This window comes from Rana temporaria, chromosome 4 (genome assembly GCF_905171775.1).
Source record: "Rana temporaria chromosome 4, aRanTem1.1, whole genome shotgun sequence".
Lineage (NCBI taxonomy): Eukaryota > Metazoa > Chordata > Amphibia > Anura > Ranidae > Rana > Rana temporaria.
The window spans coordinates 188,510,567-188,535,804 of NC_053492.1; the positions used below are offsets into that span (position 1 = coordinate 188,510,567).

Here is a 25,238-nt window from a genome sequence, read left to right on the forward strand (position 1 = left end):
CTATAATGGAAAGGTAATGCTAAATGTGCAATTTATGCCAATAAAAGTGAACTAATCCCAGATAAGTAAAGTTGCTATGGAATCCTACCCAAACACAAGGTTTTTAATTTGAGTCACATACTTTTGGTGACATTTAATATCCATATCCAAAGAGATCTATTCTAGACTACTGATTATGCAATAATGGACAGGTTGTTCTGGGAAGCAATGCGATAAGCAATGAAATCAGCATTCCAAAAACAATTACTATATACAAGCAGATTTTCAAGTAATAATGCTCTATAAAAAGGAGGGATTATTGGATACTTGGGTAGTTGCTTGTTTACAACGGCAAGTCCCCAACAAGCCTCAACTAGCAGTGCATGTTGCTGTCTCATGTACATACCGTCTCCCAATCAACAGATGTCTAAGGTAAGATTTATCCATTTAAATCCATAGTCAATGTCTGTCGTTTTTTCAAAATATGTAAAAAATGAACTTATTTTTCATCACTGCTTTGGCATCCTATCGCTGGACGTTTCTCTGTCTTTCCCCTGAGGTGTGGGGTGATTTTCTCTTCCTTGCTGGATTTTATATCTACCATGCAGGTCTCCTTTCTGAGAGTACAGCTTTTCTCTCATTCCCTTCACAGCACCCGGTGGAAGAATAGCGGACCTTTCTTGCAATCGCTTCTGGTTGTTGTTATCAAATATATATATATATATATATATATATATATATATATATATATATATATATATATTGCTACACATCTAACTATAATCCATCCTTTAGCCTCACCACCACTCTGGTGGAAGTGGGCGAAATTTTTGTGCAACCAATTATGCTTTCCTGTGCATATCCCGAAGAAGCAAGATTTTTTCATTGAGAAAAGTAGCACAGCTATTTCAGATTGATGGGGGTCATCTTTATGGACCACATAGGTTCTATGGAAAGGTTTCTTTGTTGATCTCAGTTGAATACTATTTATATATATTGATGCTCATTTTAGTTTTTTATTATGTTTTGTTTTTAAATGTCTGCTAATACATTTTTCATATTTTTTATATATGACGTTTGAGGTGTGACTCATAAAAAGTCCTGTGGGCTAAATATTTTTTGTTGTATGCATTGTACTTATGTCTCCATTTCTCTACCCACCCTTCTACGAAGCTTCTTCAAACCTTTAAAAATCCTCCATAAAAGGGAGGATCACAAACCAGACCAAGTCAGCAGCCATCCAAGGGGAATACTGTAATACATAAAATAGTAAAATTTGGTGGGGGACACATGCGCGACGCCAAGCGAGATGGACGCCTGAAGTAGTAGTTCCTCACACCGCGGGACACTAACGGCTCACAGGGGGCTAATAACAGCTTTAATCTCCTTATCTTTTATCACCCCTCGACTCCTACAATCTCTGTGCTTGCCGTCATCCAGGGAAAATAAATCCGGGGGCCTCTCTCAGAAATTTCTGACACATTATCTCCTCCGCACCCGGGAGCAGTACAGTATGGCTCAAAATGGTGCTGAGGCCCAGACACATTCTCCAGCTCCGCCGGTCGCTCCAGAACCCACAATGCCAGGCTCTCCCCCGGATCAAGGCAATGAGTACACAGCTTCCCTTTCTAAGGCAGACCTAGATGTCAGCCTAGAGACTATGTATAATCGCCTAGCCTCCAAATTTCAGTCAGAGCTCCATAAAACCTCCAATGCTATATCACAGGAGATAGCGGCCCTGGGCACCAGAAGTGACAGGCTAGAAAATAAACATGATGAACTAGCTCTGGCCTACAATGACTTAAGCAGGGAGCATGAATCTTTACATACTGCCTTTTCCCAAATCCAGGCACAGGTCAAGGACCTCGACAACAGAAACCGACGCAACAATCTTAGGCTGTGTGGGATTCCGGAATCAGTCACAGATTTAATCCCCACTACCATTAAGCTGTTTAAATCACTTCTTCCTGACTGTGAATCGGCTGCCTTTACTTGCGACCATATCCACAGAGCACTCAGACCTAAACCCCCAGCAGACAAACCACAGCGGGATATTGTTCTGTGTATGAAGGGCTTTCTGGTCAAGGAGGATATCCTCAGAGCAGCTAGAAACCTAGAATGCCTAGAACCCCCCTATACACAGTCCAGATTTACCCTGATATCTCCCCTGCCACTCTGGACCGATGCAGGGGCATGAAAGAGATCACTGCCCCTCTACAGGCCGCCCGGATCCGGTATCGCTGGGGCTTTCCCTTTAAATTGGTGGTCCCCCACAATGGCACAACATACAGTACTCGGCTACCACTATCTTGGAGGACCAGGAGATCCTGGTGAAACTTGGTCTCTTGGAGGCCGAAGCTGTCCGTCGCCTGCCTCTGACACCCAGACCATCCCCGATATGGCACACGCCACTGACCAGACGTGACCAACGAAGGTTTCGGTATGATTACGCCTCTCCCCGGAATTCCGTGTTCATTTTCACTGCATCTCTGGACTAGACTAGCCCCTTGGCTTGGCACTCACTATCACACTGCACCCCACTACCTTGGAGCCTGTCCCTTAGTGCTGCTGCATGTTGTTCCCCCCCAGCAATGTCACTTCTTCTGCACCTTATTTTGGTTGGACTCCACTCACTATGCCCCTTTTTTAGTTTGGGCTCAAGTTCAGAACTATTGCTGGGTTTGAGACGTGACTGTCTCAGTCTTTTTTGGTGTTTATCAGAATGCCAAAGAGTTCCTGATCCTATAATTTTTTTCTTTGTTTTTTCATTCGTATCTCATACTTTTTGCTGTTTTTTTTTATTCCTTTTTCTCAGGTTGTAATGCAGTTTTACTATTGATCACACTTGTCATGTTTGATTGCTATCGAGTTTTTGAAATCTTTGTTCCATTAACATAGTTACATAGTTACATAGTTACATAGTTAACAGATGTGATGTTTATGCTTCAGAGGTTTGCTTTTTCTCCTTTGAGGCCCCGTACAGACGAGGGGACATGTCCGATGAAAACGGTCTGCGGACCGTTTTTTATCAGACATGTCCGCTCGGAGATTTCGGTCTGATGGCTGTACACACCATCAAACCGAAATCCCAGCGGACAGAGAACGCAGTGACGTAGACGACACCGACATTCTCTATCACGCGAGTTCAATGCTTCCACGCATGCGTCGAATCAATTCGACGCATGCGCGGGATTTCAGTCTGCTGGTTAGACGTACTAACCAGCGGACATATTTGACGGACAGCTCTCCAGCGGACAAGTTTCTTAGCATGCTAAGAAACTTTAGTCCTCTGGAAATCTGTCCGCTAGCCTGTACACACGATCGGATATGTCCTCTAAAAATGGTCCGCAGACCAGTTTCAGCGGACATGTCCAGTCGTGTGTACGAGGCCTAAGACATATGGCAGCACCCTTCAGCAGAGGATTGGACTGGGGAGTTTTTTTTTCCCACCCTTATAACAGTTACTCCAGGTTGGACTATATTTGTTCCACCTCCGCTATTCTAGCCAACTCTAAGGCCTTGTACACACGGCCAGACATGTCCGATGAAAACGGTCCACGGACCGTTTTCATCGGACATGTCTGCTGGCAAAATTTGGTCTGATGTGTGTACACACCATCAGACCAAATTCCCCACGGACAGAGAACGCGGTGACGTATACGACACCGACGTTCTCTGACGCGGAAGTTCAATGCTTCCACGCATGCGTTAAATCAATTTCGACGCATGCGTGGGATTTCGGGCCGCTGGTTATACGTCATAACCAGCGGACATGTCCGATGAGTCATACTGACCATTGGACATGGTTCCAGCGGACAGGTTTCTTAGCATGCTAAGAAACTTTTGTCCGCTGGAAACCTGTCCGCTCGGCCAGGAATCCGGTCCACTAGGCCCTACACACGGTCGGACATGTCCGCGGAAACTGGTCCGTGGACCAGTTTCAGCAGACATGTTCGGTCGTGTGTACGAGGCCTAAGTCAGACCACCACATTGCCTCTTTCACCACAGAGCTTGTTAGACAGGCCCCTACTCCATTCTTCTGGAGACTAAATGAAGCACTCCTCTCTGACCTTGTGGTGGAGATGGAGGTAGTCCAATCTATTGACACTTATTTTGCCCTTAATACCCTCCCTGAGACCCCCGTCCCCACAGTCTGGGTGGCACATAAGGCAGTGTTGAGGGGTAAGCTTATTAGCCTGGCCTTGACTCGCAATAGACTGAATAGACAAAAAATTCTGCAGCTCTCTAGGCAGCTGGATGTCTTGTACAAAAACTCTGCTGCCCTGTCGTTAGAGTCGACCAGATGGACTATTGAACAAAAACACTTGTTACTTTCTGATAAAGTTGAGAAAGCCCTGAGATGGTCGAAAGTCAGGTTTCTTTTACACAGTAATGCGTCTTCCACCATGTTTGCGAGGAAGCTGAACCAGTCTCTCCACCCCCACATGTATATAAAGTGTTTTCCCCCTCTCAGAAGCTAACCTCTGACCCTCGAGAAGTTCTGGAAATTTAAAAAAATTGTTATTCTGCGCTTCTGGGGACCCCCTAATCGGAACCCTAGACAGGTTCGATGAGATACCTCTCCCTACCCTCTCTGCCTCTCAGTTAGACAGACTTAACTCACTGATCTCCCCATCAGAAGTGCTCAATGTCATTAAAAGTCTTAAAAATGGCTCTTCCCCTGGGCCGGATTGCATCTTGGCCATATATTACAAGAAATTTGCCCCTCAACTCTCCCCCAGACTGGTTCGACTTTTTAACTCAGTTCTTCAGGGTGGCAGCGTCCCTGAAGAAATGCCATTGGCCAATATGTCTCTCATTCTGAAGCAGAATAATGACCACTCCTTGCACCAGAACTTTAGGCTCATATTGGTCATTAATAATGACTTGAAAATCTTTAGCAGGATATTGGCCGACAGACTTGGAGGGATGATTTCTTCCCTAATCTGTCCTTTCCAGTCGGGTTCTATCCCTCATCATTTCATCACGGATAATATCCACCTGGCAACGAATATTATACAGGATGCAAACCCTTTTTCCAAAAAACTGTTCATGCTTAGTCTTGACATACACAAGGCATTTGACAGTGTGTCTTGGAGCTATGTGTCTCTCCTATTGCAACAATATGATATTCGGGTGATTTCCTTCATGCCTTTCATGCTATGTATCATAACCCCAGCACTCCTGTCAGAATCCCCGGATATAGCTCAAAATATTGGATGTGCCACATTAAAATCTCTGTTGCTATTGCCCCATTTTAAGACTGGAATGACAGGAGGCCTACAACATTGCCAGGAGATGTTAGTAGTGGCAGATAGTGGGATGTATTAACAGTGGCTTTGTGTGCTCAAAGAGACCAGACATGGAAATTATATGAGATATATTTGGTGGCCTGAACCAGGGATGAAGCAAAAAATAGGGGTGGCAGGTTTCTTGAAATATGTAACTGCATCTGCAGCAGGGTCTTTGTAGTTTCAGTTGATCCAAGAGGTATATTTTCATGAATATTAGCTGGTCAACAGTGTCTGTGGACAGGCACACTCTTTTGTCTGTCACAAAGTCCTCGGCAGCACTAAATGTATGTTCAGAGAGCATGCTGACTGCAAGGAAGTCCAGCAGCTCAATTGCATATGGGGCAAGCTGTGGACATCCTAATGACCCAGTAGTTATTTTACAATATGAGGCACAAAGTGGGTAGAGAGTGCTTTGGTTGTAGGTAGTTCATATAGTGGCATGACCCAAGTTATAGTCATTCCTGCAGATTTGGGTAGGTCTGTGACAAAGTCTATAGTTAAATAGCTCCAAGGCTGTCCAGGTGTGGTGAGAGGTTGTAGAGTGTTTGGCGGGTGTTCTCCCCGCTGAACACCCTGCAATTAACTGCACAGTGCATTTTGCGCCCTGATTGGGCAAAGATTTGCCCAATCAGAGTGCAGTATAAGCTGGTTGTTAAGGAGCGGGGCCGGGAAGCCGGCTGGGGTGTCCTTAACAACTGATGAGTCACCAGCTTTCGATGGGTTTCCCCGCTGAAAGCTGAATAAAAAAAAATTGCCCAAAAAAATAAGGAAAAAATACATGTATTTTAAGGGGAACCCCATGCCGTTTTTATTGTTACACTTTATCCACTTCAATACAGGGCACTTATATACCCTTCTTGCCCGGACCAATTTTCAGCGCTTTCGCACTTTGAATGGCAATTACTCAGTCATGTAACACTGTACCCAAACAAGATTATTATCCTTTTTTTAACATAAATAGAGCTTTCTTTTGGTGGTATTTATTCACCACTGGGTTTTTATTTGTTTTGCGACATATGTGAAAAAATTACATTTTGGAAAAAAAAACACTATTTTTAGTTTCTATGATAAAATTGAGCAAATAAGTAATTTGTATTCATAAATTTGGGCCAAAATTTATACTGATAAATATCTTTGGTAAAAATAACCCAAATAAATGTATATTATTTGGTCCATGTGAAAGTTATAGAGTCTACAAGCTTTGGTGCAAATCATTAAAAATTGATCACACCTGATGCACTGATGGCCTATCTCATCTCTTGAGGCAATGAAATGCCAGGAAAGTACAAATACTTCCTACGTTCTCGGAGCGCTCGAAGTACAGTTTCAACATACTTCCAAATGCCCCCTTTTTGGAAAGTAGACAGTGTATTTATTTATGTATTTATTAAGAGGCATAGTGAGTTTTTTGAAGTTGTAATTTTTTCCCACAATTCTTGGGAAAATTAATAAATTATTATTTAAAATAATTGTCATAATACCAAGTTATTCCTCACACACATCATATGCATACTTCAAATTACACCCCAAAATACATTCTGCGACTCCTTCTGAGTATGGCAATACCACACGTGTGAGACTTTTTCACAACCTGGCCGCATAGAGAGGTCCAACATGCATGGAGCACCATCAGGTGTTCTAGGAACATAAGTTGCACATAACACTTTTAAAGGCCCTGGAACACCAGGACAATGGAATTACCAACAAAATTACCCCATTTTGAAAAGCAAACACCCCAGCATATATTCTATGAGGCATAATGAGTCTTTAGAATTCTTCATTTTTTCCACAAGTCTCGGGAAGTGTGGAATGAAAATTAAAACTTTTTTTTTTACAGTGGTAAATTTATAAGATATTTCTAACAAATAGCATGTACATGGCAAAAATGACACCCCAAAATACATTCTACTACATGTGTGAGACTTTTACACAACCTGGCCACATAGAGAGGTCCAACATGCAGGGAGCACCATCAGGCATTCTAGGAGCATAAATTACACAAATGTCCTAACAACAACAGTTTTGAAGGCCCTGGAGCACCAGGACAATGAAATTACCCTCAAAATGACCCAATTTTGGAACGAAAACACCCCAAAGCATATTATATTTAATATTATGAGTCTTTTGAATGGTTCATGTTTTTCCACACGTCTTTGGAAAACGTGGAAAGAAAATGAAAACGTCTTTTATTTTAAACAAAGGTGTCAATTTATATGATATTTCTTACACACATCATGTATATAGCAAACATTACACCCCAAAATACATTCTGCTACTCCTCCTGAGTATGGCAGTACCACACGTGGGAGACTTTTACACAGCCTGGCCACATAGAAAGGTCAAATATTGAAGTAGAACATTCAGGCGTTCTAGGAGCATAAATTACACACATAATTTCATTCCTTCTTATCACACTTTTGATGGTCCTGGAGCACCAGGACAGTGGAATTACCCACAAAATTACAACATTTTGGAAAACAAACACCCCAAGGTATATTCTTTGAGGCAAAGGCTGCAGATAGATACTCGGATACTCTGATGGGCTACATATAGGTACTCTGATGGGCTGGAGACAGGTGCTCAGGTAATCTGATGCGTGGCAGATAGGTACTCGGGTACTCTGATGGGCTTGTGACAGGTACTCCGGTACATGGACACAGCCGGTCATGTGGTTTCATTGGCTCTTTACCACGATCGGGGATTGGCTGTCAATGTGTCAGGGTGACAAGCCTTGTCCCTGAGCGCTGCTCTGCGCGCCCCTAGGGGCACACACAAGTGCCGTGCATGAGGACATTGCATGTCACCGGCTGTGATTGAACACAGCTGGTCACATGGTAAAGAGTCCAATTTTTATTGTCTCTTTACACTGATCTGGGATGGGCTGTGTCCTGAGGGACACGCCTCATCCCCAATCTCTGCAATGGCAGAGTGCTCCTGCGAATGTCATATGACTATAGTCTGATAGGAAAGTGGTTAAGCATCATTAACCATTTGCTTGCTGGGCCCTTCCTGACCAGGCCAATTAACAGCTTTCGGCCCTCTCACACTTTGAATGACAATCGCGTGGTCTCTCCCCCAACCCAACTTGCTGTAGGGTACCTTGGTTAGCTGCCAGCAGGTCGGGTAAGGGGAGTCCTTCACTATCGTCAGTGGACGGGGCGCAGATAGCGGCCACGTCCTCGGAGCGCTCAAAGTACGGTTTCAACATGTTCACATGAAAGGCTTGTCTGATCCTTTCATCCGAACATTTGGCCACAATATAGGTGCTGTCGCTAATCCGTTCCACCACTTTAAATAGCCCATGCCACGCTGCCTGTAGCTTGTCCTTTTTGGATGGTCTGAGGGCTAATACTTTTTGCCCTACTTCCAGGTTCCTATCTCGTGCTCCCCGGTCATACCATTGTTTCTGTTGTTTCTGGGCCACCTGTAGGCTCTCCCAAACTGATTCAGTCAGTGCCCGCAGGCGGTCCCGGAACTCCAGCATGTACAGCAAAACCAGGATCCCTTCCTCTCCTGTGTTGCCCTCCCAGTGTTCCCGTATGAGGTCCAGGGGTCCCTGGACTTTTCTCCCTTATAGGAGTTCAAAGGGGGAGAACCCGGTCGACAAACAGGAGATGGGGTAGAAATTTCTCCCATTGACCGCATAGTAGTACAGCTTTCCTGAGGCTGGAGGGTACAAACATATGACCAGATGGTACCTTCAGACCTCAGGGCACACAATTCTGGGCTTCCTGCAACTGCTGTGAAAGAGGTGTAGAGTTTTGTGCAAGGATTTTTTGAGGTGGAATTATGTACTGCTCGGTGACTGGAGCTATTTCGGAAGTCTCAAACTGCCTGGACAGGGCATCAGCTTTTTTGTTCTTGTGTCTTGGAATTTAAAAAAGGATAACGTTGAAACGGGAGAAGAAAAGAGCCTACCTATCTTGACATGAATTCAAACATTTAGCTGTCTGGATATACAGTGGGTTAGATTCAGAGAGCAATTACGCCTGCGTATCCAAAGATACGCAGCGTAATTGCTAAGTAGCGCCGGCATATCTACTTTCTGTATTCAGAAAGCTAGATACGCCGACTGTAGCCTAAGATACAACTGGCATAAGTCTCTTATGCCGTCGTATCTTAGGGTGCATTCTGACGCTGGCCGCTAGGTGACGCACCCGTAGTTGTCAGCGTAGAGTATGCAAATTGCATACTTACGCCGATTCACAAACGTACGCGCGGCCGTCGCTCGTTTTTTACGTCGTTTGCGTACGTCGTTTTCGCCGTAAGGCTGCTCCTGCTCTTAGGAGTCGCAGCCAATGGTAAGTATGGATGTCGTTCCCGTGTCGCGATTTTCAAATTTTGCGTCGTTTGCGTAACTCGTTCGTGAATGGCGCTGGACGCCATTTACGTTCACGTCGAAGCCAATGACGTCCTTGCCACGTCATTTACCGCAATGCACGTCGGGAAAATTTCCCGACGGAGCATGCGCAGTACGTTCGGTGCGGGAACGCGCCTAATTTAAATGATCCACGCCCCCTACGGGATAATTTAAATTACACGCGCTTACGTCGCCCCCTTTTACGATACGCTGCCGCAAATTATGGAGCAAATGCTTCGTGAATGCAGCGTAGCTCCAGTAATTTACGGAGGCGTAGCGTAAAAACGATACGCTGCGCCGCCGTATCAGTGCGCGCCCCTACCTGAATCTGGGCCAATAGGTTTTTGTGGTCAGTCAATATAGAAAAAGGCTTTAAAGTCCCCTGCAGAAGATGCCTCTGTTCCGACAAAGCAAGTTTAATTGCCAAGAGTTCTCAGTTCCCAACATCATTATTTTTTTTTTTTTTTTATAATTTAATCTTTTATTTGATTTTCGACAACCAGATACCAAAGAAAAACAGGGTCAACAAGACATTGCAAGTATAATCATCAATGAGAAAAAAATAAAGAAAGAAAAGGGACATTTTACATCTGTGCATTTTACACCTATCTTACTTCCTACACCTTCCGTTATCTGCTATGTATATTATACTTCCTATTTCTCAACATAATAGTTCATTTTGATAACCACCTTCGCCTTCCTCTCACTCCTATTCCCTCAATTCACACTCCTTAACTTTTCATCATCACCCAGTTGAGCGGTTAATCCCCCTCCCCTCACGACCCCCACCTCTTGTCCCCAAGCTGGAGGGGGGTTTCCTATCCCTATCTTATTACCCCTCTCCTTGCTTCTAATTGTCCTGTTTTGCCAACCACCCCCCACCCCTCCCCCCCAAAAAACAAAACAAAGAATAACCCCATGTCCCCTCTCTCCCCTCTCCATGTCTCAATCCATTAGCATCCGTTCAGTTTACATCTATAAGTGTCTTCCCCTCCTCAGAATATTTAAAGCGGTTCCACTCCCCCCAGGTCTCCAAATAAACCCCCCGTTTCTGCCTAGAGGTCCAAACTAAGTTCTCCATCTTATTCAAATCTTCTACTCGCTTGAGCCACATCACTACTGAAGGGGGCTGCGTCTGCTTCCACATAGCTGGAATACAAGCTCTTGCTGCATTCAGGAGATGACAGATGGGGATGAGCCGAACACCCCCCCGTTCGGTTCGCACCAGAACTTTCGAATGGACCGAACGATCGCACGAACATTTAGAACCATATTGACGTCTATGGGACTCGAACGTTCAAATTCAAAAGTGCTCATTTTAAAGCCTAATATGCAAGTTATTGTTGTAAAACGTCTTTGAGAACCCGGGTCTTGCCCCAGGGAACATGTATCAATGGAAAACAAGTTTTAAAAATGGTTGTTTTTTTAGGAGCAGTGATTTTAATGATGCTTAAATAAAAAAAAAAATGAAAAATTCCTTTAAATATTGTACCTGCTGGGTGTCTATAGTATGCCTGTGAAAACGTCTTTGAGAACCCGGGTCTTGCCCCAGGGAACATGTATCAATGGAAAAAAAGTTTTAAAAACTGTAGTTTTATTCAGGAATCCTGAAAAAACAACCGTTTTTAAAACTTTTTTTCATTGATACATGTTCCCTCGGGCAAGACCCGGCTTCTCAAAGACGTTTTCACAAGCATACTATAGACACCCAGCAGGTACAATATTTAATTTAATATATATTTTTTTATTTAAGCATCATTGAAATCACTGCTCCTGAATCTTTAGGTGCAAACTACAGAGCACACGGCCAGTACACACCAAGTAGCTTTAGGTGCAAACTACAGAGCACACGGCCAATACACACCAAGTAGCTTTAGGTGCAAACTACAGAGGACACAGGCAATAAACCACGTACGAATACTGCAACTAGCACAATCACCTGCTTGCCAGTAAATTAGGAAGAACTGATCTAGCTAAACTATACAGTGTATAAATATATGTACAACACCTGGGATGTATATATATCCTCTACACACTGTAACATTAACTGACTAGCCTGCCTGCCTGCTCTATCTACCTGCAAAAAATGACACTCTCTCTGTCCTCTCTTAACCACCGCAACACACTACACAAGGCCGACCTGCAGGCGGCCTTTTATAGTGTGGGGCGTGTACTAAACCCCCCGAGCCATAATTGGCCAAAGCCATCCTGGCTTTGGCCAATTATGGCTCTCCGTTTTTTGCAAGCTGTGATTGGCCAAGCATGCGGGTCATAGTGCATGCTTGGCCAATCATCAGCCAGATGCCGCAGTGAATTATGGTCTGTGAAACGTAACTCAAATTTGGCGCGAACGACCCGTTGTGTTTGTATATCGACGAACGATCGAACATACGATGTTCAATTCGAACATGAGTTTGACTCGAATACAAAGCTCATCCCTAATGACAGATAACCGATCTCCTATACCGTTTAACCGGCATATCTGATTCCTGTAACAGGAAGAAGGTCAGCTCCTCCGGCAGTTCCTCCTCCCTGAATTTTTTTAACAATTTCTCGCACCTCTTCCCAGAACCTTTGTATTCCTGGACAGCTCCAAAAAATATGTACTAACGTCCCTCCTCTTTTACCACACCGCCAGCATCTATCTGGCATATCCACATAACCTCTACTTAGAACAGCTGGAGTGCGGTACCACTGCGACAGAATCTTAAAGTTCATCTCCTGTGTTCTAACACAAACTGAGGATTCAAACATGTTTCGTATTATCTTGTTCTTTTGCTCCTCTGAAAAGACCCTCCCCAGTTCCCCTTCCCACCTATTAAAAAAAGGCAGTAGGAAGTCCTCGGCAGGTGTGTTTAACAATTCACTCATTTTGGAGAGAGTATGTCAAAGGATTCCATTCCCAGTACAATACTCCTCAAATTTTGTTAACTCTCGTTCGTATCTACTTGGTGAGCCCAAGGTATCTAGAAAGTGTCGCAGCTGTAACGCACTCCAGAAATCCAATTGATAGGGTACCGATCCTGTTATCATCTCCTGCATTGTGGGCCATACTCCTGACTTTACAAAATGGGATGCTTGAAACCGCCCTTGTTCTACCAGTTTACTAAAAGGACCCTTCCTCCAGCCTGGTCCTAACTGTGGATTCCCCAAAATGGGGAAAAGGGGTGAGTAATAACCCATAACCCATAACCCATATCCCAACCTTAAAGTCCAACCTAACAGGGGGTGCTTCTTCAAGTCTTTCGGGAGCTCCCTATAACACCATGTGGCTCGGTGAAGCAACCCGGTACACTGGGCTTGTTCTAACACAGGCCAGATTTTCTCCTCCCTATGTCTACCAAGCTTATATACTTGTGCCAGATCCACCGGTATGGAGGTACCTAAATATGTCAAAGCTTGATCTGTCCATTTAAATTTATAATTACCCTTCAAAGTATCCAGTTCTTCCTTGGGAATCCCTACTCCCATTGCTTCAGATTTTGTGTAATTAATCTTAGAATTTGATAAATTACCATATCTCTCCAATTCTTGAATCAAATTAGGGAGGGATACCATCGGGTTCGTCAGAATAAACATCATATCATCCGTGTATGCCGATATTTTATACTCTATACCTCCCACTGACACTCCCTAATATCTGGATTTGCTCTGATCCTACTTAATAGGGGCTCCACAGACAGGGCAAATAAAAGTGGGGATAACGGGCACCCCTGTCTTGTCCCGTTGCATAACTTAAAGCTTGGAGACATTACTCCATTCACCTTGACCTGTGCAGCAGGGTGGGAATAGTTACTTGAAATCCGCCGTATCATCCTATCACCGAACCCCATGTGTCTCAATACCGAGAACATAAATTACCAATTTATACGATCAAAGGCTTTTTCTGCATCTGTTCCTAAAAAGACACATGGGGTTTCGGAGTGTCCCCACCAGGTGTATTAAATTCAAGGTCTTGATTGTGTTGTTCCGAGCTTCTCTCATCTGCACAAAACCTACCTGGTCTTTATGAACCAGGCTGGGTATATGTTGTCGTAATCGTGTTGCCAGAATCTTAGAAAAGAGCTTCACATCCGTATTCAGTAGAGATATCGGCCTGTAGCTCTCACATTGGGAAGGGTCTTTACCTTCCTTTGGTAAAATCGTAATCAAAGCTTTCAAGGATTCTGTATGATACAGACTTGTATCTCCTAAGCTATTAAACATTTTCACCATAAATGGTCCTAAAACAGGGAGAAGAAGTCTATAATATTGCATAGTAAGCGCATCTGGGCCCTGTAATTTACCTCCCTTCCCCCCTTTCACTACCTCCTGAACTTCTCCTATATCAATCGGCCTATCCATTTCCTGACTAACCATTGGTAGCAGACTCGATATACCTGAGTTTGCTATATATTCTTCCATTGCGGCTTGGTTCTGAGATCCTGTTTGTAAGTTATATAGAGCTCTATAGAACTCTCCAAACCGCTGTGCTATCTCTCTGGGTAAACTACGTTTTTCACCTCCTGGTCCTAGAATCATAGGTATATACGTCTTTGTTGCTCCCTCAGTTAGCTAGTCAGTTGCTTCCCACACTTATTAGCAAATTCATAGTTCTGTCTCCTCCCTATCTGTATTGCCCTCTTTGCTTTATACCAGAGCAGTTCGGTAGTCTGTCTACGTGCCGCCAGGAGATCCCTTTGCAACTCTGGGCTAGAGCTCTGTTTATGTAAGAGTTCTAAACATGCGATATCTGCCAATAGGTTTGTTAATTTTACTTCCCTCTCTCTCTTTATCCTTCCCCCGTGTTTTATTAGGGCTCCCCTTATCACTGCCTTGTGGGCCTCCCAGATCACCCCTAAGTCACAGTCTGGAGTATCATTGGTCTGGAAGTACCACCTTACTTCCCTCTGTACATCTTCCAATACAGCAGCGTCCTGTAGGAGACTTTCATTCAGCTTCCAGGTCGCTGACCCAGAATGCTGAAAATCCCTCAATCTGTATTTCAGAACAATTGGTGCATGATCTGACCACGTGATTTTCCCTATTCCGACTTCTTTAACTGCATGCAACTGATTATGTGGAATGAGATAATAATCTATTCGAGAGTATATTTTATGGGGGATAGAATTAAAGGAGTAGTCTCTCTCCTGGGTGTGTCAATCTCCATATGTCTATTAACCTTGCGTTATGTATCTGTCGCACTATCCGTTTCCGAGTACCTGCCAAACCTGTCGAGCTCCTGGAAGATGTATCCACCCTAGGATCCAGGGGGATATTCAGATCGCCCCCCAGAATCAATTGTCCTTCATGAAAGCCCTCCAATTTATCCAGAAATTCCCCAAGAAATACATCCTGTTGTGAGTTAGGGGCATAAAAAGATGCCAGAGTTACCACTGCTCCCCCGATCCTACCTTTCAACACCATGTATCGTCCCCCGGTATCTACCAGGGAGTCTACACATACCCATGGAATCTTACTCGAAAAATAAAATTGATACCCCCCCCCTTCTTAGCCACCGGGTTCGTAGCATGATATACATTCGGATATGCTCCATTTCTAAGGAGGGCAAGACCCCCATCTCTGAAATGCGTCTCCTGAACAAATGCTATGTCGCTCTCCCTTCGCTTCAGCTCATGTAAAAGTATCCGCCTCTTCTCTGGGATATTCAACCCCTTCACATTAATTGATATTATTGAAAGTGTATCCATCCCGGATACGTCCCTGCAAGGTTATACTCTGCTACTGCAAAAAGAGCAAGGGAGATCAGGCACCAGAGAGGACGCCCCTCACAGGAGAGCCGTACTGTAGAGAGAGGGAGAAAGAGAGACAAAAAAATAAATAAAAAAAACACACAAAAAAAAAACCTTACTCAAACCCTAACCCCCCTTCCCCTCCCCTACCCTAATATCAAGTGGAGAGAGACCGAGAAGATAACCCCTCCCCTCTCCCCAATGATATGCAAAGCAAACTAGCTTTAGACACTCCTATTCCCCTCCTCTATATGAGTGTTGACCTACTATGGGGGATTGGTTGCGCAAAATCCTGAGAGAAGGGTGCCTGGTCCCTTCTCCAGCTCCTCCTATACAGCTCTTAATTCCCATTTGTATTGCCTAGTTTCCCACAGCCCACAGCCCTTCCCCAGACCTTATATAATCTTCCAAAAAAAAAAAAAAAGGGGGACCCCTTCCTGCCTCTTTAGAAATACTTATGGTGCATCCTTCAACCCCCCCTCCCCCCTTCCCCAATACCCTCCTCCAAAAGTGTTCACAGAAGCATTCATATTGGCTCATACTAACTAAACTCCTTTTAGTTTCCAACCCATTATACCAACTATAATCTATTTCTTAACATAGATTCTTAACATAGATTCAAAACATTCATAAAATATCATCAAAACAGAATAATCTACCAGTACTAACAATGCTATAACAATACTATAATACTTTATCATTTACCGGTAGGCATACATATCAATTGATTATTCATAAATAAGGGAACTAAGTAACTTCATACCCATAATAATATTCCTCCTCCGTAGTGCCCTCCTCCTCCGGTCTCCTACCCCCCTACCCCTGGGTCCAACTTACTTCCCCTACTATCGTCCCACTGTATCTCATAAAAAAAAAAAAAAAACATCATGTGACTTAATCTTTATATCTGTGGTTCTGGTGTATGATTGAGACATATATATATATATATATATATATATATATATATATATATATATATATATATATATATATATATATATATACATACACATACATATATATATCTCTTCTTTACCCCCCCCCCCGTATCTACCCCTAAAAAAAAACAAAAAACTTCTCCTTTATTACCTTTCTCCTCAGAGAGTTGTGCATCATTCTATTTTGTGTACATATGTGAGTTAAAAATTTGCAACTTACTGTACATTCAAAATACTGATTGATATCTATCTTAAATAAATGTAACTATATATAATTATCCTATGTGTGATATATGTGTTTAACCTGGACCCTTCATGGAGGGGGTAAAAAAGACCTATGGAGTTTGAAGCCTCTTCTTTTTTTTTTCACTTTAATCAACATTTTAACACACCCTTCCCCCCACCCCCCTCTACTTCCACCTTCTATGCCCCCCCCCTACTAAAACCCACCCCTCCCCTCAGTACCCCCTCTCCCTCAAAACATTCTTCCTAGCACATTTAAGACCAAAACAAAAACACATTATTAGACACAGTCCCCACTTTTGCCAATCTCCATAATTATTTCTTCTCATACCCAACGTGCTTCATAATACTTCAAAATATTTAACCATTATACACCTTATAACATTATACACCTTATAACATTATACACATTCAGAGTTTTATGGTGAGGGGGTCAGAGAGAACCCCTCCCCCCGTCTACTCTAATCCTTCCCCCCTCCCCCCCACTCACTCTACTCAGACCATACCTAAGCCTGACCATACCTAAGCCCAGCTCCCCTTCTCCCTATCCCACCACCGCCCCCAGCCCAATCCCCAAACCCCTCACCATTTAAACTCATTTAAACTCCCTAGAAAAAAAAAATTCCCCCCTTGGATCCCAAAGAGGAGGCAAAAAAAAAAAAAGATCACTCAAGTCCCTTAATTAACCCCTTTTTCCATTTTTGTATCTATACAAGTCAGATGTTCCTATGATCTGGGCATTCTTGGGTTTAACTGCATCCAGTCCGGTACTTCAAATGGCTCAGTTCCTAATAAAGAAAAAAGATCTGGAAGGTCCGCTCTGGAACGTAACCAGAAAGAGCGCTTATCTTTTTTAATCAAAACCGAGATTGGGAATCTCCACCGGTATGTCCCCCCACACTCCCTTACACGATCTAATAGTGGGCGGAGTAGTGCTCTATGCTACAAAGTGACGCTTGATAAGTCAGGTAGGATCTTCAGTTGCGCTCCATTAAATTCTACTGTTCCCGCATCCCAGGCCTTGCGCAGAATTGCCTCTCTATGCGTAAAGTAGTGTAAGCGGCAGATAATATCACAGGAACGGTTACTATCTTTAGCCTTAGGGCCCAATGCCCTGTGTACTCTGTCCAGCTCTCAATTTAAAGGCATAGTGTCTTTCAATATTTTTTTAAATACGTTTTACCGTATTCTGTAGATCTTCTTGGCCCGTCACCTCTGGGACACCTCGTATACGAATATTATTCCTTCGATTACGGTCCTGGAGATCCTCCAACTGCAGCTGTAAGGAGAGATTACTTTCCACTTGGGATTGACACTTTCTTTCCAAGAGACTCACTCGCTGCTCCAAGTCCTTCGAAAGGTTCTCCCCATCTGCTGAACGATCTGACAATACCTGTAGGTCTCCTCGGATCATTTCCAGGTCCCTACCGTGTGCTTCCTCCACCCTCGCAATAAGAGCTCCTATATCCGCTCTAGTAGGCAGTGCTTGGATAAGTATTTTTAAATCCTCTATTTCAGGTTTCAACCCCCCCCACCTCTCGTGGGGAGAGGGGAACAGTCCCGGACAATATTGCCGTCATTCGGGGGTCTGCGGTGCTGTTTGAAGGGCTTCCACGTCCCCCTTACTGACATCTGTGGCTGGCCCCCCTGCATTAGAAGACACCCACCAGACTGCCTCACCGCGTCCCCCTCTCCCCTCCTGCTTCCTAGCCGCGGTCTTTCCCCCTGTATGGTAGAGAAATAGTGGTGTATCTCCGGCTGATGTTCCGCTGATCTCTCTTGCTGTGCTGACTGGGCTGCTTTGCGAGCGGTTCGGGTTTCCCGCTGCTTCCCCAAGCTCATACCGCTGCACACCGCTGCACATCCACAGTATACACCGTGCGTCCGTGCCTCTGTAATGCAGGAACTTTCGCTATATGTCCCGCTATGCTTCTCGCATGTGGCCGAAGCTGCCATTCACCTCCTGTTATCCACGCTCGCTGACCCGCACAGACTATCTCTCCTAGAGCCGCTGGAGGAGCCTAGAGGAGCCGGGAACTCACACCTCTCTCACCCTCACCCAGACATGCGCAGACCACGCCCCCGAGTTCATGCCAACCCCAACATCATTATTACCTCAGCAGGAGAAAATGTATTAGAGAAAAGGGCTACTGGATGAATTTTACCTATTTTTGATTGCCTTTGTGATACCACTGCACCAGCCCCAACTTCTGGTGCATCCACTTTAACAATGTATTGAAGTTCTTTGTTTGGATGCTGAAGGATTGGGGCCTTGCTGAACATTTCCTTTAGCTGTTGAAAGTCTGACACTGCTTCTGGGGACCAGACTTTACAATTACACCCCTTTTTATTCATGGTAGTAAGGGGTGTGGCAGTGGTGGCAAAGCCTTTAATAAACTGTCTACAATAGTTGGCAAAGCCCAGAATGCTTTGAAGCCCTCCCAATATGTTTGGCTGTGGCCACTGCAGGACAGCTGTAAACTTTTGCCAGGTACATTTGAAAACCATCAGGGCTTATGATATAACCCAGAAATGGTATACAGGTCTGATGAGAGGTGGGTCTCACGCAGATGCTTTAGTAGAAGTTTCACATGGAAAATGTGTTCCCTGAGTGCTTTTGAAAATACTAAGATGTCATCCAAATAGACAATTACAAACTTGTTTCTGAAGTCATGGAAGACCTCATCCATGAAACAATGGAAGACAGTAGGGGCATTGCAGAGCCTGAAGGGCATTACTATATGTTCAAAATGTATATTGTGAGACTTGAATGCTGTCTTCCACTTGTCACCCTCTTGTATGTGGATCAGGTTATAGGCCCCTCACAAGTCTGACTTAGTGAAGATAATGGCTTCTTTCAGGAGGTCAAACAATTCCAGGATGAGGGGCAAAGGGTAAAAGTGCTTAACAGTGTTTGATTTAAACATTGATAGTCCATACATGGACAGAGTCCACCAGCTTTTTTTAACAAAGAAGAATCCAGTACCCAATGGAGAGTAAGAGGGAAGGATAAAGTTTCTCTCTAAGTTATCCTGAATGTATTCTTCAACAGATTTTTGTTCTGGCTGAGACAAAGGATATCTTTCCTTTCGGAAGAGGTGTCCCTGCAATCAAGTTAAATACACAGTCAAAAGTATGGTGTGGGGGCAGAACCTCTGCTCTCTTTTTGCAAAAGTCATCCATAAAGTCAGGCTATTCCTGTGGCAAGGTGGGAGATATGGACATAGAAGCCAGTGAACTGGGACAAAGTGCACAGTTCTGCTGGCATTATGTGCCCCAGGAGGTCAATTCCCCATTAAGCCAATTGAACAAAGGGCTTTGTAGTTGCAACAATTGATATCCAAGGATTACAGGAATGGAGAGTTGATAAGAGGTAGGATGATTCCCTCCTTATCCCAACCTGTAGGGTGACTATGAAGGACTCGAATACCATTATGCTTTTTCCTAATGGTTGTCCATTCAGTGTGGTGATGCTCAGTGGTCTCGGCTTGTGGACAAAAAGAATGTTGTTGAAATAAAAATAAATGCTCCCAAGGGTCTATAGGCAGCTGAAATAAATATTAAACTAGATCAAATATATCAAAGAATTCTCTTTATTGGGTAGAACTATATATGGAACACAAATTAAAAACTACATGAGCTCTGATATGCATGATTGTCAAAAAATTAGATGTCAATGTTACATATGCAGATAGCAAGAAATGCAAAGTATATTTCTCAATACTGGATGCTACCGCTCAGAAAATCCCAACGTGTTTTGATCGTTTTCTTCTGTCCTGATCTTCCTCAGGGGGGGGGTGAAGACATCTTCAAATTGAAATATCCTGTGTAACCAGAGCCAACTAAAAACAGAGACATGGTGCTTTCAAGGTCATCTGGAAGATCTTTATACACCAGTTCATCTTAAATCTGATCTGAGAGACCTTTACGAAAAGCTGCATGAAGAGCACCAGCACCACTTTGTCTCAGCAGCCAGTGTATGAAACTTAACAGCATATTGTGCGGCAGTTCTGGTGCCTTGCTTTATGTCCAATAGTGAGTATTTAGCATTCCAGGTAAGGAGGGACCAATGCCAGTGCCTTCCCCTTTAACAAGAATATTATATAGTCACTTTGGCAGAAGCTGTGCTGAACGTCTTAGGGAAGTGCTCCCAGGAAATGTTCAGAAAGCTTCTACAGTCTTCAATATCCCCTCCAAACTTTTCAGGGAGATTGGGAGGTGCAGAAGAGGCAGCTTGGGCTGGAGCAGGAGTCTGAACTTTTTTAGAGGACACTGGTAGCAAGAATGTATATCATAGCAGTCAGTGCATCCTGTTTAGTATCCAGAGAAGTAAGATGCATTTCACGAGTTTCAAGCAAGTGTCCCTGATGCAAAATTGCCTTAACCACTTTGGATGGGTCCACTGTCATTGTGGCCCCTTTGTTATGTGAGGTACCTTTAAAAGGTTTAGTCCAGAGCAGAGCTTTGACCGGGGGTTGAGGAGTTAGCGTAGTAAGGCAGGTCGGGTCAGCAGCAAATCCTGAAAATGTCAGAATCCATAAGCGTGGCTGAAGGCAGGCAGGGACATACACAGACTGGCAGAGTAATGTAAAATTGTCGGGCACAGAGAGTAATCCAGGAAACAAGCAGAAGTCAAAGTCCAGAAGTACAGTAACTCATCAGTTTAAATCACACCCAGCGAAACAGATCCGACAAATAGGCCCAGTACACAGGAAGTTCTGCAATTTAGGTTGGGACAATTGTGGATTTACAGCAGCTGGAACGCAGGTGGAGCTAGAGAGTCCCAGGAGCAGATGTACTAAGCATATTTTAAGATGCAGAGTCAGATTCCCCAGTGGCAGAGAGAACATGACCACAGCACAGAGCCAGAAGAGCCCATGTTCAAACCTAGGCACACAACAGCAGGTCAATAACTTCACAACAAACCATAGAAACTTTACAAGAAGACCTCAACAAAATAAAGGGGTGAGCAGCTACATAGCAAATTAGGTTTAATGTTGTTATAAATGCAACTTACCCGCTAGGAGGATATCTGTTGGGAGATCTAGGGATCATAGTAGATCACAGGCTCAGCAATGGTATGCAATGCTGCAACAAGCAGAATCATAGCATGCATTAAAAGGGACAAAGACACACATGTATTTCGAGCACTGTAGCCAAATGATCATCGGTGTGTGTATGGATATAAATGAGAACACCAAAGGACTGTCCCAGGCTGCTGTCACGTGTACACCTGGAGTAGTGTTAAAAGCAAGTAAACAAGCAGGAAGAGACAGTGCTCAAGGCCCTAGGGTCAAATATTGATATTAGGGAGATCCTCACTAGTGGCTGTGATGCTTGTCACAATAAAGTCTGTCCAGTAAATGAAAAAGTATAATTGTACTGGCCCTGCGAACAGCCTGTGACACACAGGCTGTTGACTTGCCACCTTCTGTACAGCCCCTACATCGGAATCATTAGTATTGATGCTTTTATCACAAATTTTAATCATTTGGCAGTACTTGAAATAAACAATTGTACGTTTGCATTTACTGGACAGACCTTATTGTGATAAGCATCACATCCACGTATTCCTGTGAATTTCACCCTAATATCTACATGTGCACCTAGGGCCCTGTGCGCTGTCTCTTCCTGCTTGTTTACATGCATTAAAAAGGGGATCTACTCAAGAGATACATCTATAATTCTATCACATTCTACCATCTTTTGGGGAACTCATCATAAAAAACAAACCACCAGGGTTCCCCCCACAATTTATAGGAGACCTTTCTGGTTTGGTATTCATTTTAAGTGGGTAGCAACAACAGAAAAAGGATATAGCAGGTAGGGATCAAGCAGCAATGTAGTCAGTAAACAAAAGGTCAGGAACAAGTAGTAGCTGGATAAGATCAGCCAAGAAGCATAGTCAGTGAACAAGCCAGGGGTCAGTAACGAGTAGCAGCAAGGATATGGGCAGCAGCAGGTATACAAGGAGCAAGATATCAGTTGGAGAGAGCACAATAGTCTGGCAAACAGGAAATGAAGAAGCATGATTTAAATCAGAAAGTTCATGGGAGGAGAAAAAGGTTGCAGGTCCAGTACCAGTACTTAGCATTTATTCTTGGCTCCCATGCTTATCCAAAAGGATTCTGGAGAGGAGAGCAGATAACTGAAAGGGTTTACAAAGCAGAGCTTCCAAGTGGGAGTTGGGTTGGTAATGGAGAATATGAAGATGCAGATTACAGTCCAGAATTTTCTAACCTTTGATAATAGCTAGCCTCCAAATGTAATGCATGGAGACTGGGTAAATATATTGACACAAAATATAAGGTTCATTTCTAGCCTGGCTCAACTGATCTCAAAAGCCCATGTACACTAACCTTCAGAGGGGAAGAACTACATATAAATTAGAGATTTTTTTTCATCGGCTATCCTGGTCCACGACTTATAAAATAATGTAATGGATGCAATAACTTTGATCTATGTGCTATTGTTTTAAAACTAAAGAGACACTAGTTTAAATTAGAAAGGATTGGATTCAAGCATGTGGTATTCAGACCATTACTTTTAACCAAAAATGTTTCCAAAAGATTATACATGCTTTTAAAATATTTTATGAATGTTATTTAACTGTTATAATATTGTTTAGACACCTTAAAGCAGCTGGAAAAAACATTGGCAAAGTAAGTGAAGGGACAGTGGAAACATAATAGAAGTGTAGGGAGAGCATAGGCGTGCACACAGGGTGTGCCAGGTGTGCCCAGGTACACCCTAATCACCCTGTGCAGCACAGATTCCCCCTACTGCTCTGGCACCTCCTTTCCTCTGCAGCACTTCCGTCTTCCCTCCTTTCCTCTCCTGCCGGATGTTGCTGTGGGGATGTTTTAGGATGAGCGGGGAAGGGGCTTGGTAAATATGAATTTATCAGCCCCTTCCCTTTCTGAATGAACATGGTGAGTGATCAGTAGTGTGTGTTTTGAGCTTTGGGATGCACACCCTAATGCAATAGGCTGCACACACCTATGAGAGAGAGTATTAGTTTCATGTATACAATAAAAATGTATTACTATCAGTTCATGTTGTCTTCGGAAGAGGAAGAGGGTGTTTTAAAAGCTTTCACTACAATCTATTTACTAGCTAATAAATGGCAATAGGGCTCTTTCACATGGGCAGACCGTATGTGCGCTTTTTCATCCATCCGTGTACAGATGAAAAAGGGACATACATTTGTCTCTATGAGATCACGCGTGTCAGCGGATGAACATCCGCTGACACCCGATCTCGCCCGGGTGCCGCAATCCTCCGATTCTGCAGACCGAGGAAAACCCTATTTTTCCATCCGTCTGCGGATCGGATGAACACGGAAAGGTGGTCCGTTATCATCCGATCCCCCCATAGAGGAGAGCGGAGAAAAGACAGGGCGGGGACCGCCCTGTCATCCGCCGGCTCAGTGGGGATCAACAAAGCGTTCCCCCGCTGAGCAAGCGGAGGTTCACAGGGCGGATCATCACTGATCCGCCCCGTGTGAAAGAGCCCTTAGTCTAAATCCAAATTTACAGCCTAGTTTAAACAAATTACTTTACTTTCTTTATGATTATAGGTTAAATTTTTTTCTTTATATATACTTAAACTCTGTTCACTACCAGCATTCACAATTTGGCAGGATTATTTTGGGGTTACAATCTTTACGTGAGTCTATGAGAGGGAGAAACCTAATGAAAAAAAAAAAAAATGAGAATGGACTTTAAAGGTGCCTAACAGAGTCTATAATTTTCTATGAAACAATACAAGTTTATCAGTTCAAAAATGTAAAATGTATGTGTTAATGTACATAATGATATAACATAAAAACATATGTCCTGTGCAGATTCATATGAGCAGGAACGTACAGCTTCCCCAAATTGTAATATCACCCCTTGATAACCCAAGCTACAAATTGTTTGATGCACGTACCAAAACATTGGTACGCATTAGGTTGAATTCAAGTAGTAAATAATAAGATGGGATGTTAAAGGGTGTCAAAGCCTCAACGAGTTTCACGTGAATGCCCTGATTCTTCGGGAGTTCTGCTGATTTATTTTGGCACACTTAACACAGATGGCAGGACAGAGCTAGATTTAAAGATCATTAATATTTGGTCGGATTGTTCAAAGAATTGAAAAAAAAAGATCTCATATGGAAGGGTCATGAAGCCTGAATGCTAATCTGAGTCATTAGGCAAATAAAGAGGTTGTACTTGTGGCTATAAAAGCACCAGAGGGAGAGAGTGTGCAAGTCAGGAGGGATTATTCAGTATTGCTACATTCCCCTACTAATCTTTAGTAAGCAGTTGATGAAGAAATGGGAGAAAAACATGCCGTACTTAACCAAGGGGAAGAGAATGAAATGGTGAGCAAACGGTTCATTCTTTGTATATATAAAAATGTACTGAACTTAGAAGCTTTTTATGGAACATTTTACATAACTGACATTAGAACAAAGTTTGCTTTGCTACCCCACTCAGCATATCCTGAGACCCATAACTGATAAACATTGATAATCAGCTTTACAAAGCATACAAAAGCTACCTATTATCACAATATTAAACGTATTATGTAATATATTGAGAAATGATCTGAAATACTAGATGTGATTACCTTGTTCCTCAAATTGTATGTCATTAAGCTTGTTGATTTTATCCTTTCGTGTATTATATTGTTTTTTTAACCCTTTT

General features: G+C 43.3%; 1 protein-coding gene across 2 annotated transcripts in view; it reads left to right on the plus strand.

Annotated features, from left to right (window-relative positions):
* Positions 1-340: 340 nt before the first annotated feature.
* Positions 341-25,238, plus strand: part of LOC120936838 (probable cation-transporting ATPase 13A4) — a 123,718-nt gene continuing 98,820 nt past the window's right edge. Inside the window, exon 1 of one of the 2 annotated variants that reach the window (XM_040349543.1) lies at positions 341-411. In XM_040349543.1, coding sequence (XP_040205477.1) covers positions 376-411 — 36 coding nt within the window. In that variant the 5' untranslated portion in view covers positions 341-375. Of the gene's footprint in view, positions 412-24,776; positions 24,914-25,238 lie in introns of those variants that run through there. The other variant, XM_040349542.1, reaches the window with a different exon arrangement.